At 44.1% G+C, this 18,534-nt stretch overlaps 1 protein-coding gene across 4 annotated transcripts in view; it reads right to left on the reverse strand.

Moving 5' to 3' along the window:
- Nucleotides 1-18,534, reverse strand: part of RCAN2 (regulator of calcineurin 2) — a 217,002-nt gene that overhangs the window by 15,424 nt on the left and 183,044 nt on the right. For all 4 annotated transcript variants that reach the window (XR_004313626.1, XM_032463193.1, XM_032463192.1 and 1 more), the window contains 2 exons: nt 8,750-8,923; nt 4,848-5,019 (listed from right to left, as the gene is read on the reverse strand). Coding sequence is in view for 3 of the 4 variants with exons in the window: in XM_032463193.1 (XP_032319084.1) it covers nt 4,848-5,019; nt 8,750-8,923 (346 nt within the window). In the remaining variant the exon portion in view is untranslated. The remainder of the gene's footprint in view (nt 1-4,847; nt 5,020-8,749; nt 8,924-18,534) is intronic.

The raw sequence follows: 18,534 nt of genomic DNA on the forward strand, positions 1-18,534 counted from the left end.
TAAGGTGTTTTGTATTTTTAAAACATTCTTTTGCAACAATCTTGAACTTCTTCTGGAGAAATTAATTTTGTTCTTTAAGAAATCTATCTGGTTTCTCAGACCTTCCACCTTTCAAGGGCAAGGGTGCTGGCTCCATTAATCCTTTCTGTTTCTTCCCAGGGGCAGAGGGACCATTTTAACTTACTAGCTGTGTAGCCTTAGGCAAATTCCTTAACCACCCTGTGCCTCACATGCCCCAGCTGTACAAATGAGGAGAGTAACACCTGTCTCCTGGAGTCGCAGTAAGCATTAAATGAGATCATCTATATAGTAAGCTGTTTAACACAACGCCGGACATATATTAAGTGCTGTATGTAAGCTTTAGCCATTGCTTCCATTTACATTTTCCCCCTAATATCTATTTTCCTTACTTTCTGGATCAAAACCAGAATATACAGTCATGAAAAATGTTTGGAATCGTGCCTCTCATATTTTGCAGACCATGCACTTATTCTCATGATAATAAACAGAACGGAGAGATGCTTCACCAGTTAGGTGACTCTGGTCTCCTGTTGTCATATCCCACTAAGGGTTTCAAAGGAAACCCACAGGCTCGGGCTTCATCGTGGTTCCTCTGTGGCTGCATTTTCTAGCCATGCTTGTTTCGTGGGCCTCTTTAGAAGTTCCAGGGGGCCTGAGTTGTCCTCTCTGGAAGAGGGTCACTGGTGCTCCTTTCTTCAAGAACAAGGTGCTGTCTTGCCCCCTCCTGTCTGAGCTGAGGCCTGTGTCCTCACGCTCTCGTTTACCCTGCATGAAAGGGTCATGATGACCCACGTCACTGCATTTCCATGGGCAGCTACATGTGTCAAAGCTCCAACAAGCCCCTGCATCTACCAAAGTGATCCCAGACCAGAGTACCATCTCACCCTGGATCCCGGCTCTGAGCTGCTCTTTCTTTAGACTTGCTCTTCCTCAGCATCCTTAGATTTCTGCATCCCTTCTCAGTCACTCAGCTCAACCAATTTAGCACCATTAGTCACTCCTCCAAAGGAAGCAAAACTCCTCTCCTTTGATCATCTAAGTTGCTTTTCTCTGTTCCCATTCTAATTTATTTCTCTATTCCTGGAACTGAGGTAGCCATCCCTTAACATGGAATGACTTATAATTTGTTACTGAAATGATTCTGCCTAAGGATTAAAAGTGAATTTTACTAAGTCATTTTTTTTTCCCAAGTGGAAATGCTCAGAGTCCTTTTGGTGGAAAAAATATTCATTTAGTGCTGTCTGACTCAGTCTGGCTAAAGCCATAAGACAGCAACAACTTGCCAGTGAAGAAATTATCTCTAGGGCTAATAGCTCTGATATCTTCACTCATTCATTCATTCATTCATTCAGTGTTTAATGAGCATCTTCTATGTGCAAACTATCAGGCACTGGGAATACCAGAATGAATAAAACATGCCTTCTCCCCTCCAAAAGCAGGGAAGACAGAAAGCTGAATGATAGAAAATTAACCACAAGGAGAAGTGAGCTTTTGTGGAACGAGTCAGGTCAGAAGGAGACTGAAGGAGTAATTCCCGGCCCTGGCACCTGGTTGGGGGTGAGGGGGCAGAGATGCAGGTGAGGGGATGCAGGGCGGGGCCCCACTGTCTCATCACTGCAGCTGAAACAGCCGCCAGAGGCCCCAGCCTCCTCTATAACCTCTGTGATATTTTCAACTTAGTTGTTGGATATAAATCATTCATCTGTGTGGGGTGTAGAAGCTTCAGGGATACCGGAAAAGGACGAATGGATAACTAAATAAAGAGAAACAGCCTCAAACTGCTGGCAAGGAATGGAGAGAGAGATACATCAAGAGAAGACAGCCAAACTGCAGCTGTTCCACGGGACACAGCATCAGTCATCCGGGAAGAGCAGGAGACCTTCCTTACACACACAGCACACAGATCTTCATTTGCACACTTACCCAGACCCGGGGTTAGGCTTTCTGGAAGTTATAGGGGTGTTAGAGATGATTGTCAATGGGTTGGGATAAATGTTCTGCCTGTGTCCTAGCAGAGCCGGCCTCAAGCCCACCCAGGCAGCCAGGATCCTTAACAGAAGGCCATTGGATCTGGCTAAATGGTGGTTAGAAGAGCCAGGGCTGACACTGGTTTCTGCTCCCAGCCAGCTGTGTCACCTTGGGGAAGGGCGTTCACCTCTCTGCAGTATAGCTGATTTACAATGTTGTGCTAATTTCTGGTGTACAGCATAGTGATTCATGTATACACATGTGTATATACATATATACATGTGTGTGTATATAAATATATTCCTTTTCATATTCTTTAAACTATAGGGCATTATGAGGTATTGAATATAGTTCCCTGTGCTATACAGTAGGGCCTTGTTGTTTATCTATTTTATATACAGTAGTTTGTATCTGCTATCCCAAACTCCTAATTTATCCCTCTCCCACCCCCTTTCCCCTTTGGTAACCATAAGTTTGTTTTTCAAGGCACACATTTTTAACAATTGATAAATTATTCACAACTCTAAAAAGAACTCCATCTTTTTCTGGCTCTTTAAGACCGTTTCCTTCTTACTTGCCGCCTCCTCTGTACCAGGCTGTGACATCCCTTCTGAGGTCTAGTTCCCACTGTATCCACTCCTCCCGCCTCGGTCACACCCGTCCCCCGCAGTGCCCTCCAGACCTTATCTTGTCTTTGAGTCAGGCTTTGTGGCCATTAAAAGTAAATAAATTTTCATTCTGGCTCTGGATAGAAAAACGATTTGAATTTACTGGATTATAGACTCCAAGTGAGTGGACCAGAGGCCATCTGGGATCCTGAAAGTCTGTCTGAGCCTGAGCCTCCTTTATGAAGAGTGAGGTAGGAAGAGCCCTGGCCCTGTTTTTGGCAAGTCATTCCCGCTCCCCCATCCCTGGGCCTTGATTTCCCCTCCTGTAAAGTGCAAGTCGGACAGTGACTGCTAGGCTCTCTAGCCAAGACATTAATGATTCTATGTAGAGCTCTGTTTGCTGACATTTGAAACAGCCATACAAGGTGTTCAGCTGTGGCCTTGTTCATACCTCATTAATATCTGTGCTTGGGACTCAAACCAGCAGCTCCAAGGACTGCGCTCTCATCGGTCCTTTTTAGGGCTGTGCTCACCCGCTGTCCTGAGTTCCTAGGGGAACTGGGTCACAAGGCTTGACCTGAGCAGACCTGACTTATTTTATACACTCAACAACCTCTGCACATATCACACACGTGGCTCTCTTTGCATGGAAGCGCGTAAGCTCAGAATTCCTGTATGTGGATTAGACTTTCAAGGAAGCCACACTTCACAAGCAACTCCCTTATTATTCTGTTGCTTTTTTAATCACCACCTTAGTAGTGCTTCTTATAATGGCTCTCGATGGTGAAACCCATGGCCATTTTAAATGGCCCTAGAAGCAGAGTGACTGGATGGCAATTACAAAGAACCCCCCCAACGCCCTTGCTCTTGAAAGTGCTGTAATTTAAGGCCACACATGGGACAGCCAGTAATTCTCTTGCAGGGTGTACTCATTAATCAATCAGCCTCATCCCAACCTGAAGACCCAGTAGGATGACCAGCTTTTCCTGAACTGCTTGGGAATCTCCTGGTTTTAGCATCACAAGTTCCCAGGAACCCAAGTCTGGGTGATTCAGGACAGTGGGTTGGCGTCACACCAAGGAGCCTGAAATCTCAGTATATGTGAGAATCAACATGCGTGCTTATTAAAACTGCAGATTTCTGGGGTGGGAGATGCTGATCCAAATGTTTTCCTGACTACAGTAAGAAATACTGGTAAGAACTCATTATTAACTTATCACCCCTGGCATTTGGCATTGCTACCAGTGGTTCTTGAGCTCATCTGCACATCACAATCACCTGGGGAAATTTTAGAAAATACCGTTCATGATTTGACCCAAACCAAGTAAATGAGAATCTCCTGGGGTGCGGTCAGCCCCCTCTCCCTCCAGGAGAACCAACAGAGAAGGCAAACACAATGGCCATTATTCATCTTGGACCTTTGGTGCCTAACACCTCTGCTGTCACCTGGTTTGGGCCCCCAGCTTTACACCACGTCCCCTCCTGTTGTAATATAGGAAAAACACTGGAGGGCAAGGTGGCACCATCTGCTGAAACTGTGGACAGTATCACCTCTAGGTATAAAACATAAAGAAACTTTTGGACAAGTACATAGGAGCTGGGCACGAGAATGTTAACTGTGGCTCTGCCCATAATGACAGGAAACGGGAAGCCATCTAAATGTCCATCAGCAGGAGGGTGGTGAGCACAGAGTGGTTCTGGACTCACCCCGTGGAATATTGCGCTGCAGTGAACATGACAGTGTCCAAGCTACGCTGACCAACGCTGTAACAAAATGACCGTAGCTTTTTCTAAAGTTAGAGCCTGTTGTGATTGACTTCTTGGGGCCTGAGAGGCCAAGGTGAAGCCTCTCAGGCCCTCTGTAGCAGAGGGTTCCTGGGCACACCCGTGGCAGCAGAAAGCAAGCTTGCACGGCATAGGTGCCTTGTGCCAGCTTGTTCTGAGGAAAAGATGTCCCTATGGTCTGGAGAGAAGAATCAGGTAGCACTTGGCAATCCTAAAATGCCTGCCTAGCAATCTGGAAGTTGCACGGACTGGCGTGTGAGTGCCAGTTCCTGGGCTGCTTTTGAACAGGGACAAAGTCTGACGCTGCATTTTCCCTCGGCATTCCCCTTGCTGTCCACATAGAGCAATAAATCCATTAGAAACGCAGATGTTACCATGAACCCAGGATTTCAGGGCTGTTAATCCTGTTTGGCTTTTCCGGGTTGCTGACAAATGCGTATGCTGCGGGAGGGCCGCCGGGCTTACCTGGTCCTAGTTTGGCCACAGCATAGAGGAGGTCGTAGTTGAGGACCGGCGTGGCATCGCTGATGGGCTGCCAGCCGACGGGAGGAGAGGCGGGGGGCGAGATGAGGAACTGTTTGGCGGGCTGCGGCGGAGCCAGGTGCAGTTTGTCTCCGTCTGTCTCTGGAGTCTGAACCTTTCAAACAGAGGAGGAATGAAGACACATTATTCATTCTGGCCTCGGAGGGGCCATGTTGTTTCACTAAGATGCAGAGTCTCACCGCTTTTAGCCTGTGACGGATGAACCAAGGGGCCAGGCTGCAATTATAATTACTGTGACCATACTCCATGTGCTCAGTTATCTTATTTGGGCCTTAAAACAGTGGTTCTCAACCTTGAGCTGCACAAGAATTACCTGGGAAGCTTACTAAGGCAGACTGCTGGGCCCCACTCCTGGAGTTCTCGGCCAGTCAGTCGATGGGGGGCAGGGCCTGAGGATCTGCATTGCTAACGAGTCCCCAGGTGATGGTGATGTTGCCCGTCCCCACAGCTTCCCCTCCTCCCCCTCCCCTCCCTTCCCCCTTCCTCCCCACCATGAGTTTTTCCTTCCTTCCTTCCTATCTTTCTCCCTTCTCTCTCCTTCTTTCTAATTGAGGTGATATTCACACAACATGAAAGTAGACCATTAAAAAATTTTTTTTATGGTTCCATTTTTTTTGATTATAGTCAGTTTACAACATTGTGTCCATTTCTGTTGTGCAGCATAATAGTTCAGTCAAACATATACATACATATATTCATTTTCATATTCTTTTTCATTATAGGTGACTATAAGATACTGAATATAGTTCCCTGTGCTATACAGTAGAAACCTGTTGTTTAGATCATTTTAAAGGGAACAATTTCAGTGGCATTTAATCCATTCCCAATGTTGCACAATCACTACTTCTATTTAGTTTTTATTATTATGGTATTTTTATCATCCCAAAGGAAACCCTGTACCCATTAAACAGTTACTACCATTTCTGCCTCTCGTCAGACCATGGCAACCACTCACCTGCTTTCTGTTTTCTATGGATTTACCTCTTCTGGACATTTCATAAACATGGACTCATAAAACAGGTGATACGTTGTATCTAGCGTCTTTCACTTAGCATAATGTTTTCAAGATTCCTCCATGGTGCAGCATGTCTCAGTACTTCACTCCTTTTTGTGGCTGAATAACATTCCACTGAATGGACAGACCACCATTTATATATATCTGTTCACCCAGTTTTGGACATTTGGGTTGTTTCTACTTTGGCTATTGTGAGCAGTGCTGTTGTGAACATGTGTATACAAACATGTATTCATTTGAGACCTGTTCTCACTTCTTTCAGATACGCACCCAGGAGAGGAATCACTGGGTTGGATGGTAAGCTTATGTTTTACATTTTTAAAGAACCAAGTAAGGTTTTAACAAATGAGAAAACTGAGGTTTCTACAAGTCACACAAGTTATTAGCCGTGGTGGGTTTGAGTATTAGTCTGAGGCTAAAGTCTAAGTTTTTTCTCTTTCTTGGTTTTTATTTTATTTTATTGTGGTAAGATCATTTAATATGAGTTCTACCCTCTTAACACGTTTTAAAGTGTGTGACACATTGTTATTGACTATTTATTGTACAGTGTTGTACAGTAGATCTCTCTTCATTTTGCTTGACTGGAACTTTATGAATGTTGACTAGTAACTCCTCATTTCCCTCCTACACACACACTTAGACCCTGGAAACTACCATTCTAGTCTTTGATTCTATGAATTTGACTATATTAGATGCCCCATGTAAGTGGAACCACACAGTATTTGTTTTTCTGTGAGTGGTTTATTTCACTTAGCATAAGGTCCTCTAAGTCCATCCACGCTGTCCTGTATTCCAGAATGCTGACACTACCCAAAGTGATCTGCAGAGTCAATGCAATCCCTATCAAAATCCCAAGGGCATTTTTATACAGAAATAGAAAAAACAATTCTAAAATTCATATGGAACCACGAAAGACCAGAAACACTCAAATCAATCTTGGGAAAGAAGAACATCACACTTTCTAATCTTAAAATACATTTCAAAGCTATCTAATCAAAGCAATATGATATTGGCATATTGACTAATGGAACAGAAAAGAGAACTCAGAAATAAATCCATGCGTATAGGGTCAACTGGTCTTCAGCAGGGGTCCCAAGGATACACAGTGGGGAAAGGAGAGTGTCTTCAACAAATGGTGCTGGGGAAACTGGACATCCACATGCAGAAGAAATGGACCCTTATCTTAAACCACACCAAAATCAACTCAAAGTGGATGAAAGAGTTAACCATAAGACCTGAAACTGTAAAACTCCTAAAAGAAAATATAAGGTAAAAGCTTTATGACATCGGTCTTGGCAAAGACTCCATGGATATGACGCCAAAAGCACAGACGATGAAAACAAAATTAAACAAGTGGAACTCCATCCAACTAAAAAGCTTCTGCACAGCCACGGAAATAAGCAACAAAGTGAAAAGCCGACTAGGGAATGGGAGAATATATTTGCAAACTGTATATCTGATAAGCGGGTCAGTCTCCAAGATATATAAGGAGTTCCTATAACTCAGTAGTAAAACAACAACAAACCCCAATAACCTGATTAAAAATGGATTAAGGCCTTGAATAGACATGTCTATAGAGAAGACATACAAATGGCCAACAGGTATATGGAAAAATGCTCAACATCACTAATCATCAGGGAACTGCAAGTCAGAATCACAATGAGATAGCACCTCACACTTGTCAGAATAGCTGTGATCATAAAACAAAAGACAAGTGTTGGTGTGGGGGTGAAGGAACTGGAACCCTTGCACACTGTTGGTGGGAATGAAACTGAGCAACTACTGTGGAAAACACAGGGGGTTTTCCATATGGAAAATATGGGAAGGGCGGTTCCTCAAAAAGTTAAAAATAGAACTATCATATGATCTAACAATTCCGTTCCTGGGTATTTATCCAAAAGAATTGCAAACAGGATGTTGAAGTGATATTAACATTCCTACATTCATTGTAGCACTCTTTGCAAATAGTCAAGACGTGGAAACAACCTAAACATCCATCGACAGATGAATGGATAAAGAAAATGTGATATATATGTACAATGGAATGCTACTGAGCCTTAAAAAGAAGCCAAGTCTATGTTCACGTCATTGTGTCAACTCTGTAGAGTCCAAAGGTGGAAATGATGCTTACAGACCAATAATAGATGGATTGAAGTATCTAATAATGAAGTGAGGACACTGATGAAACATTATGGACACTGATTTTCTGCTGCGGTGGACTTCATGAACACTGCCAAGAATTACCCACGCCCTTTTTGCAATAGCCGGACTTTATTTTTGGATAAAATAAAACACAAATTTGACTTCAATAGATTTGTAACTTTTTCTCACGGATAGGGATCACTGAAAAGGTATACAGTCCACCAAAACTGTCATATAATTTAAGCTTTTATTATAACCCTGCCAGGTAAGTTAGGAGTAGCTGTGATCAGAGCATTCTTATTACAAGTACTAGCTGGCATTTATTGTGCATTTACCAAATACTGAGCACGTTGACAAACAATAATTCATTTAATCCTCATAACATTAGCATAGTTTGTCATTATCCCCATTTTACAGATGGGGAAACTGAGGCCCAGTGAGGTTATGTCGCTTGTCTAGATTAGAGCCAAGGATGCCAACCCGCAGAGACAGCTTTCTAAACCACTATGCGGTCCTGCCTGGGAATCATGACATAGGTTTATTCCTCAGTGAACTAATTATAAACAGCAAACCAAACTGAAAAGCAGGAAGGGCTCCATTTATATTTTTAAAAAGTAAACAAACAAGGTAGGACAAAAGGATTAACTCTGGTAAAGAAAGATCTCACCTGTGCAAAGTAGAGTTTTAATTTTTTCCCTCTGAACTGGGTTTCATGAAGCTCTATCCTGGCTCGGGCTGCAGATTTGGGATTGCTGAAGTTTATTCGGACACGTCTGAAACTCTTAAATAGCTGGAACGTCACACAGTCATCATAAGTCCGGAACAGACCCTCAAATTTTTCCTGATAAAAACAAACACAGAGGAAAATCCATTGGTCACACATCTGGTCCTATGTCAGATCTGACAAAAACAAATAACTAAGTACATAAATAGGTTCCTTCTTACATAAAATTAAAACAGAACTTTGTAATGTATTTTTTCCACCTGTTGGTCTGTTGCCAGGTGCTAAACCTGCCTGTGGATTCAGTCTAAGGATTCATAACCTGGATCCAGGGATCTGCAGATGACCAGTGAATGGGGTTTAAAATGCATGAAAAGCCTGTCAATTATGCAAAATGTTGAGTGTTTCCACACAGATGTGTTTTCCCTGGGACAGGGACCATACCTGTCATAAGATCCTCAAAGGAGTCCATTAGCTCCAAAATATCAGAGCTGTTGGGTAGAACATGTGGCAGACATGGTTAGTGGTTATCAAGCTTGGGGGCACGTTTCTTGCCTGAAGATATGGGAGCCCACACTACCCAAGACCCCTGTAGTCGGGTGGTGCTGTGTGATTCATTCTGGCCCATGAAATGGGCATAGAAGGCAGGAAAAGAGCCCTCGAGAAATTTCAGTCTCTTTCCCTGAAGATGTCACGCGCTCCAGATGGTGGCGCAGTCAGAAGTAGGACTGTTCTAAGCCTGGGTCCCTGAGTGGCTCCGTGTGACCACATCTGAGAGAATGGACACCAGGATGCGGGGTTACAGAATCACTGCCCTCCGAGGCTGCCCAGGAAGAGGGGCTCAGATGTCCAGGAAAGTCTTCCTGCCTCTCGGGCATCCAAGTGAACTTGTCTCAGACCCTCTGGTCCACGCTTGTGATCCTCCCAAGGCTGCTGCCCACTTCTGAGATCCCCCAGCCTGTGGTCCACCCCCGCTCTACCATTTTTGACTCCTGTGTCTGCACATACTCTATCCAGTCCAGAATATATTCAGAAGAGCTTTTTTTTTCCCTTTCAATTTCATGACATTTATGGAGAGATCTGAGGGGTTCTGTCTCTGCTTTTCTGGCTCTGTTTTTCCTCGTCTTTCCCTGTCAAGGACAAAACAGGAAACTTCCCTTGTTTGTTGTCTGGGCGATTTTTATTCTCAACTCTCAAACCTTGGGATCAGCCAACTCCCCAGCCTGGGGCAGCGCCACCAGTCCAAGGGGGCTCTCTACGGTTCTTTCCCAACTTCCCAACTCTACTGTGTTTTCCTGAACAAGAATCCTGGTGAATAAAATGCTTTCTGGTTCCTCACAACGCGAGTAAAATCCAGTCAAAGCTGCTGGTTTGATTGATTTCAAAATTTTCAGGAATGGGAGGAACTAAGAAATGAAAGGCTCTTATTTCTATGTAGAACATTATATCTTTTAGGACAAAATCCATGGGTCTTCTCTGTGGCTCTGTTTTCTTCATTTGCGGTGTGGGAGCTCCCTCTCCGCGGCCTCAGGGTGGGCACTGAGCCCAGGCTTGGGGGGCAGAGGTGTTCTTCTCCTTGGAGCCTCATTCCTTGCCTTTTGTTTTCTAGGCCTTCTTTACACATCACTTCTCAGTTGTTCAGAGCTGCTTGGCCTTAGGAGATGAGGAGAAAGGAGAAAGGAACCAAGGAGTTCAGGCTTTAGGCTTAGGGGAGCGGTGACAACGAATGTCCCACAGGCTCCTGTCGGGAGGCCTGTGCAGGTGTCAGTGACGACTGTAACTGTTTTCTCCACTACTCCTTAAAAGAGGGTCCCCCTCAGGACCACCAGCAAATCCTCTTTGTGATCCCTTGTTTTGGGCTTAGACCACAAGCAAAAGAGGTCTGCAGACCTGGGGTGCAGCCCAGAGCTCAGAGGCTGGGGTTTTCACTGGCCCATCTGGAGCCCAACTATACAACAACAATATTATTATTAATAATATTAATAATGACAAACAACTAACATTTGCTTGGCTTGTCCTCTCTATAGAGTTCTTTCGGTAACTTGTAGTGGCGGAGATGACAGCTGGCCAAGAACTGGGAATTTGTTGGCCACCTCTATTTTTTTCTGTTAGTGACATGACAGACATTTCACTGGCTGAGGCAGCACCGGCACAGTGAAACCCGCCTCTGGTGGACCCTCAGGCAAAGCAGTGACAGGATCAGAGCCAGCGGTCGGGGCCCTCCACCGCCTCTACAGCGAATCTTCTGTGATTCTGATGCCCGGGTGCCCACCAGGCCCACAGTAGTATTTCGCTGTCCTCTGACTGCCAGTTTCCTCCAGCCTGGTAACCCACAAACCCAATAAATTCATTTACTCCATAGTTAGTCTCTTTTTAGCCACTGGTTTGAATAAAGTCCTACAGCAGTAATTGCAAACTCTGGTCTCTGGACCTCACTACACACCAAAAATGATGCAGGAGCCTGAAGAGCTTTGTTACTGTGGGTTTTCTCTACTTATGTTTATTGTACTAGATATTAAAACTGAGAACTTAAAAATATTTATTTATAAATTCAACTCCAAGGAACAATAATAAACCCATTATGTCAAAATAATCTTTTTTTTTTTTTCCTGAAAAATAACTGTATCCCAAACCAGCAAACATTAAGCGAGAAGACTGGCTTGGTTTTACATTGTGGCAAATCCCTTTCATTCCTGACTTAATAGGAGATCTGGAATCTCAGATCTGCTTCTGTTACATTAAGCTGTTTTGTCTGAAGGGTAGGAAGAAAAGCTGGCCTCACCTAAATATGTGGTTGGAAGAGGGAGGAGTATTTTAATAGCTTTTCGAATAACTGAGAATCTTCTTCCTGGATACTTCATCAAAACTCAGCAAGTGACAGCTTCTTAACATGTACTGCAATGTTGCCTCTGAAGCCAGAATCAAATAACATTTTTATTTTGAAAATCCACCTATCTATTTTGCACCTTTAATGGCTTTTTTTCACCTGTGCATGATTCTGTCATAGTGTACATCCGTCATTGGGAAAATATTAGTTTCTTGAGATATGCAGCTTTTTCAAATGTTGACACATTTCATTACACAGTATTAAAAATCACATTCACTAATCACTGCTACCTATCGTATCAAAAAGTCTCTAGATAATGGAAAGCTGTCAGATCCAGGTTCCAAAATTCTAATTTTTGCTTAAAAGTACATTCTTTATCATTGGCAATAGACACTGTTGGTTATTTTCCTTGAAGTAATACACTTAATCATTTTTGATAATGTCCACCAAGCAACTAAGTCCGCATGACTTCAGTTTGTCTGTTGGTTGTTCGTTCTAGCAAAAACTGTGTTGCATGAGAAAAAGAAGTGTCTAGTGCAATTTTGAACGTCTCAGAACATTTCCACAAGTCAAATGCTGCACTGCGGTACGCCACAGAAGGGCTTTCTGTGTACTTCCTACTTCATTATTCTGATTATTGAAAAGGCACGTGCTCAAGAACAAAGCATTAATAAAACTAGTAACTTTCATCAAGGACATTATGAAATAAAATTGGCATTTTTCTTCATTGCACTCTTTGCCACTCCACCCCCCCCCCCCTTTTTAAAACTGGGAGTGTGTGGACTTGAGGACTACAAATACTAGCGGCACAGTCTGGCGCCACTGCACCGATTTATGCCAAAGTGCCAGCACTTTTAACCACTATCGCTTTTGCACCACGGGTGCAAATGTCAACACAGTTGAAAAAGCAAATAATGTCGTAGTATTATCATGGAAGTAGTTCTGACCTCATGGTAAATGGTCTTGGGAACTCACAGGAGTCTGTGGAGAATTGCTATATGACAGAACCTCAGAGAAAAGTAAGGGTTTAGTTAACTCGGGGGAAGACAAGAGATTTAGTGAGAATCTTAAGGGTGCTACATGATGGAGGTCAAAGAAGGGTCTGCCTCCACTTGAGTGATGCTTAGGGAATACGTGTCAACAGGAATCTCGGATCCGGTACAGGGAAGGATGCAGAGGAGCCATTAGAACCCACATTGTACTCTCAGGAAAATTAACCAGGGTCTCTAGAGAAGAAAGTGAGAGAGGCTAGGAGACGGGGCTGGTAGGAGAAGAAGAACCATGGATAAAGAGTGGGGCTGCATGAGGACATGAACACAGGGCAGGATGCTGTGCAAATGCAGGGTACCCCGAGAAACCGACCCCCTTGGCAGGGTAGACAGGCAGCCAGAAAGGGAGGGCGAGATAGATGGCAAGGACATACAGGTCTGCAGTGCTTCGGATCCACAGAGTAATTTGATTTTTTTTACCCACATCAATTTTTATCAGCTTTATTCTCTATCTAGTAAGAACTACAAGGTACACATAAAGACACGCTAGGTAGTACGCCTGAAAACTGCGAAAGTGGCTGCTTAGCAGTGTAGATCCTGGCCTAACGCAATTTGACTGAAATCAAATAATTCTATGGTTTCAAACCTTGGGATTTAAAATTTTCTACCTTTAAAAGTATCTGCTTTATTTGAGTCGATTGGACAGTGAGGAGACAGGTACAGATGAATTGCAACTAATGCAAGCATGTATTGCTTTCCTTGGAGGTCACTGCCATTTTCCTTAAATCTTCTTGCTTCATCTCTGTTATAATTATTCCTTTATTTATTATTTGGGCCCTACATTAAAAAAGGATTCTAACATGGCTTATAAAGATATATAAGAATAAAATAAAATAAAATAATAAAATAAAATAAAATAAATAAAATAAAATAAAATAAGGTAGAGAAAACCAAGGACAGAAATGTAGAGCCAAGAAGGAAGACTCTTCAGAAAAGATGAAAAGCTTCTCACAGAATCTTGACCATTTGCCACGGGTGGGCCAACATTTTGCCTCTAATTTTTCTCAAAGCTGACACGATTGGGTCATCCGCATCAGTTACAAAATTCTCAGGGCTAACAGGTGAAAGTCGAGCCTGGCCTGAAAAACCGGGCGGAAGGATCTGTCCAAGGTCCTCGTAAAGCAGCTCCCCATCGTGGTCCTTAGTGGTTACAGAACCCAGCCCAAGAGCCGCTGATCCACTACAGTTTCCAATCAAAATGGAAGCAGTGATTGTTTTTTAAATCAATAGCCTTTAACACCATCTTCAGGACTTAGGAGGTGCTCAATGTATTCTGCTTGATTGGTTGATACAAAACCCCAAGGTAGTTTGATAGAATATTAGAATGTTGAAATATTACCTTCAGTTTCACTCTAAACCAGACAGGCTGCAGATAAACAATCTTGCCTGATATATTATCTCATTAAATCCTCGCTCAGGTCCTTTGAGGGAGAGCTGGAATTACTATTTTCCTTGAGTAACACACGAAGAAAGCCAAAGAAGTGAATGACCTCCGCCAAGTCACCCAACTAATTTGCAAAACCAAAACTAATAAGCTCAAACTGTTTATACTACCTCTGTATCACGGATAATATGCAAACAAGTGAGAGGTCTGAAAAACCAAAATGAGCAAACCAGCTTTCCTTGTCAATCCAGAAGCACAGTCCTGTCCTTGGAGACCTGGCTGCCGGAGAAATCTGATGCTATCTTTAACTTTATTCCAAATGATGCTTTATGCCTTTATGTATTTTCTCAATTTTCTCTCTTACAATCCCTTTTGGGTATAAATTATCTTAATAAGAAATTCAGCTTCCCTCAAAATCACAAGGCTCTCATCCGTCAGATACCACCTCCTAGAAACTGCTGCAGAATGAAACAGTTCATTTAGGTTTATCACCTCTCGGTGGATGCCCCAAATGGGCCCTGTGCAAATCCCATGTTTAAGGATCGCGGTGGATTTTACAGGCCGCTCAGGAGGGCCTCCTGCCAAAGCACTGCTCCTGTGAATCTTCCAGAATGCAGACTCCGTATGTGAGAGGCATGACCAGACCTGGGTGTGGGGATTTTTTCATCTGGATTTCTTAGGCCAGGCAGACGTGTGTTACACCATGCTTTGTTCCATTTGTGGTCCTGAGATGACCTAAATAAAAACATGATTGTGAAAGGTGGCTCTCAGTCCTTCCTTGTTGATAAAAGAAGGGAACAGACCTCATGTCACAGAAAGGCCTTGAGAAAGGCTAATTCAGCGGTCAAGGCACAGAAGCCTTGATCCCTTCTCAGCGGAGTCCTTGTGAGAGACGAAGATCTGAAACTCAGCCCCAAACTCTAAAAGCACCCGCTTTGTCCTAAAACCTCATGGATTTATCAAATGCCTCTCTCGGCAGAATGCCTTCCGCGGTCTGTGTTCGGTCCTGCTCTATCTTTCCCAGCAGTGACCCTAACGTTCCTGGTGACTGGATAACACTGCTGTGCCAGAGTCCATCTTTACTGCTTGCTGATTAAGGAAGTCTCTGCTTCTCTGCTTCTACCAGGCCGTCATCTGTGCCTTTAGAACTGGAAAAACAAAAGCCCCCAACTCCTTCAGAACTAAGAAAACGTACAAGGGCTAGAAATTGCAGTGATCTTGGAACAGGGGTGCACCTAAGCACTGGGGGCCTGAAGCTCTTACACTGTGGGAAGCCCTCTTTAAGCAAAATAATACAAAATCAGGCAAGAATGTGGGATTTTTCTTAGCATGAGAAAAACAACAAAAATTCTTAACGAATAACTTTTGTAAATTTTACAAACAATCTATGACCATGGGAACAGGTTGCCAGGGCCCTATCAGGGCACATGTAAAGGAGGGTCCCTTAAGCTGAAATTTCATTCATTTCCCAGGAAATAAGAGCAAGAGAACGTCAGGTCTACTGGGCCATCACCAAGCAGCCTGGAGACTGGGCTCCCAGGACAGCTGAAACGAGTACAGGGCTTACATGACCCCCACTGATGAGGTCCACTTCCCTAAATGTTTGACTCCCCAGCATGAGGGCCAAGAAACTTGAACCTGCGAAGTTGTAGCCCATGTGCCGTATTACAGACGGCTGAGTCTGCCCTTGATGTGCTTGAACCCATTTAATAACTACCCAAGATGGGGGGCTGTGGAGGCGAAGGGGTGAGGGGGGTGCCTGGACCCTGTTGTGCAGCTGCCCAAGAAAGGGCTGTAAGTGCCCGGCGAGGGGACGAAGAGAGGAGCCTAGAGGTGGCCCTGTCTGCTGCCTAGGACCCTGGTACAGCGACTGCCCACCCATTGGGTGGGTGAGACCCTCCCAGCACCTGAATCCAGGGCTTGTTCTGCTGGGTCTCACCACCTCCACCAGTGAGACCAGGAGCTGTGGAGCCTGGCTGTGCCAAGCAAGATACCACTGGCGGATGCCTGCCTGCTTCCTTCCTGCCCCAGGACACTTGTAAGCCTTCCAAGGGGTCTCTGAACCCCTAGGGAGGGAAGGGGCACCTCCCCCCCTACTGGGGACAGGGAGCGGGAGGACCAGGCAAACCAGACCTCTGAGAGAGCGGTCATGAGCACAGATCTGTTACATGCCGCAAAGCTGGACATCGCCGCACAGTTGTAAATACAAAGGGAGCCTTGACAGCCCTTTACAGCTGCCACATTTCTGTTTACAGTGTCAACAGCTGCCTTGGTTCAGGGCATCTGCTGAGAGCTAATGGCTGCCACATCCTTCTCTGGGCCAGCAACTCCTCTGCTCTGTTCATCAATCTGTAAGAACGCCTGTGGCGATCATCAGCCCTGATCAGACACAGGCTCTAACCGTGCATGCATAATGGATGAAAGGCACGGCCTCCTTTACACCTTACCCAGTCACGTCAGAGGGCAGGAATTGCATTTTAAGTTCACTGAAATGTTGATTTAGCGATTCGATACTGATAAAGAGAGGCAACATGAAGCCATGTGTCCAGCATGGACTCAGAGCCATACTGCCTAGTTCAACTCCGGACCTGGGATCTCTGCAACCTGACACAGTTTAATCACCTCAGTTTTCTTATCTGTAAAATGGGACAGTAACTGTATCTACCTCATAGGGGTGTTCTCAGCGGTAAGTAAATTAACATATTTAAATCACTGAGTATGATGAGCTTATTTGCGCTGCTACTATTTGAAGATAAACAATGTTTTGTTTATATGTTTATATTTGGTCTCCTAGCTCTAGCTGTACAAATTTCCCTATCTCTAAATCCAAGTATATAAATATACCTGTGCCTACATTTATCTGTATTTATATCTATACCTGTCTCTAATCCTTAAAAGATTAAGAGCAATTATAGGAATGCCCAGAGGGACATTGCATATAAAATTAAGTCTAATTATACTAATGTGATTTTATTGATGTTATTGACTACTTAAACTGTAAAGCCCAAATTAACCGTCTTGGTTTCTTTCTTGGCTGCTAAGCTGGAAAAGTTTCCTTTACAAAAGCAGTGTGTTAAATTAAATAATTCTAAGGAAGAAATCGACTGGGCAGTTGCCTTCAATCTTTCCCTTTGGAGATCCTGCATCATCAGCAGGGGCTGTGGCTCAGAGACACCCAGTCGCTACTGAAAATACCTGAAGCTCAGATGCAGAAGAGATTCATTAAGCCTTTCTCCTGTCCCAGCACATTTCAACTATCTTTTAAACAAACCCATCTCCACAACTCTAGTCGCCATATTCAACTGTTTCCTGAACATTTCCTTTGGGGTATCCAATAGGTGCCTTAAACTTCACAGTGCCAAAACCACATTCTTTCTGGGGGACCTCTAAATCTGCTGCTCTTCTCTCTCAATGAATGGCCCCCATCTCCCCAGTTGCTCAAGCCTGGAAGCTGAACGCCATCCTAGTCTGTTTCTTCTCCTTCCCTCACATCCCACCAGTCCACCTGTGTTCTCTCCACCTTCCCAAATCTACTCCATCCTACACCGATTCCTTGGCCCTCCACAGCCCTCCCCATGGCCCCACCAGGTCCCCCTAGCTTCAATCTGGCCACCCTCGAATCAATCAATCTACTGCGAGGAGGGTCTTCCTAAAAGAGAACGTTCTGGCTGTACAGCTCTTCCAGAAAACCCTTCAGTGGCTTCACACAGCTTTTAGAACACAGTGTGGCTTAGCATTAAAGGCCCTTTATAAAGTGGCCATCAATCACTGACCAATCTCATATTTGTCCTTAATCCATCTCCCACCTGCTCCAGCCAAACTTCGACTTACAGGTTCCCAAAGGCAGGCTATTCCGAATCTCCAAGCCATCTGTCTCTCACTAGCTCTCTCTCCCACCAGTGACACTCTTTTTCTTCAGATAACTCCTTTTCTTTTTCTCTGTATTATTTTTTCCCAGTTTTGCTGAGATATAATTGACGTATAACATTGCCCTTGTATAAGGTGTACATCATAATGATTTGATCAGTGTATAAATGGTGAAGTGATTGCCACAATATATTTAGTTACCATTCATCACCTCACATAGTGACTCCTTTTTTTTTTCTTGTGATGAGGATTTATAAGATCTATTCCTTTAGCAACTCTCAAATTCACAATACAGTGTTGTTGACTGCGGTGGTCATGCTGTATACTCCATCCCCATCAGGTAACTTCTGATTGGCTCTCAATTCCCAGCTTGGGTCTCGTATCTGAGAAATCCCTTCTGAATCCCACTGAGGTTGTACACCCTCCTACTGGGCTCCCACCGCAGAGGCACCTAGTTAGTGAGGGTAACAGCTCCCTCATTAACTGGACTACAAGTACTTCAAGGGCAGGAACGGTTCATGTTTTTGTCCTGTGTCCTTTGCGTGTGTATTCATTAAGTGCCAACTGTGTACCCAGCAGGTTGCCTGCACTCTGGCAAGGGCTC

The sequence above is a fragment of the Camelus ferus genome, chromosome 20, assembly GCF_009834535.1.
Source record: "Camelus ferus isolate YT-003-E chromosome 20, BCGSAC_Cfer_1.0, whole genome shotgun sequence".
Classification (NCBI taxonomy): Eukaryota; Metazoa; Chordata; class Mammalia; order Artiodactyla; family Camelidae; genus Camelus; species Camelus ferus.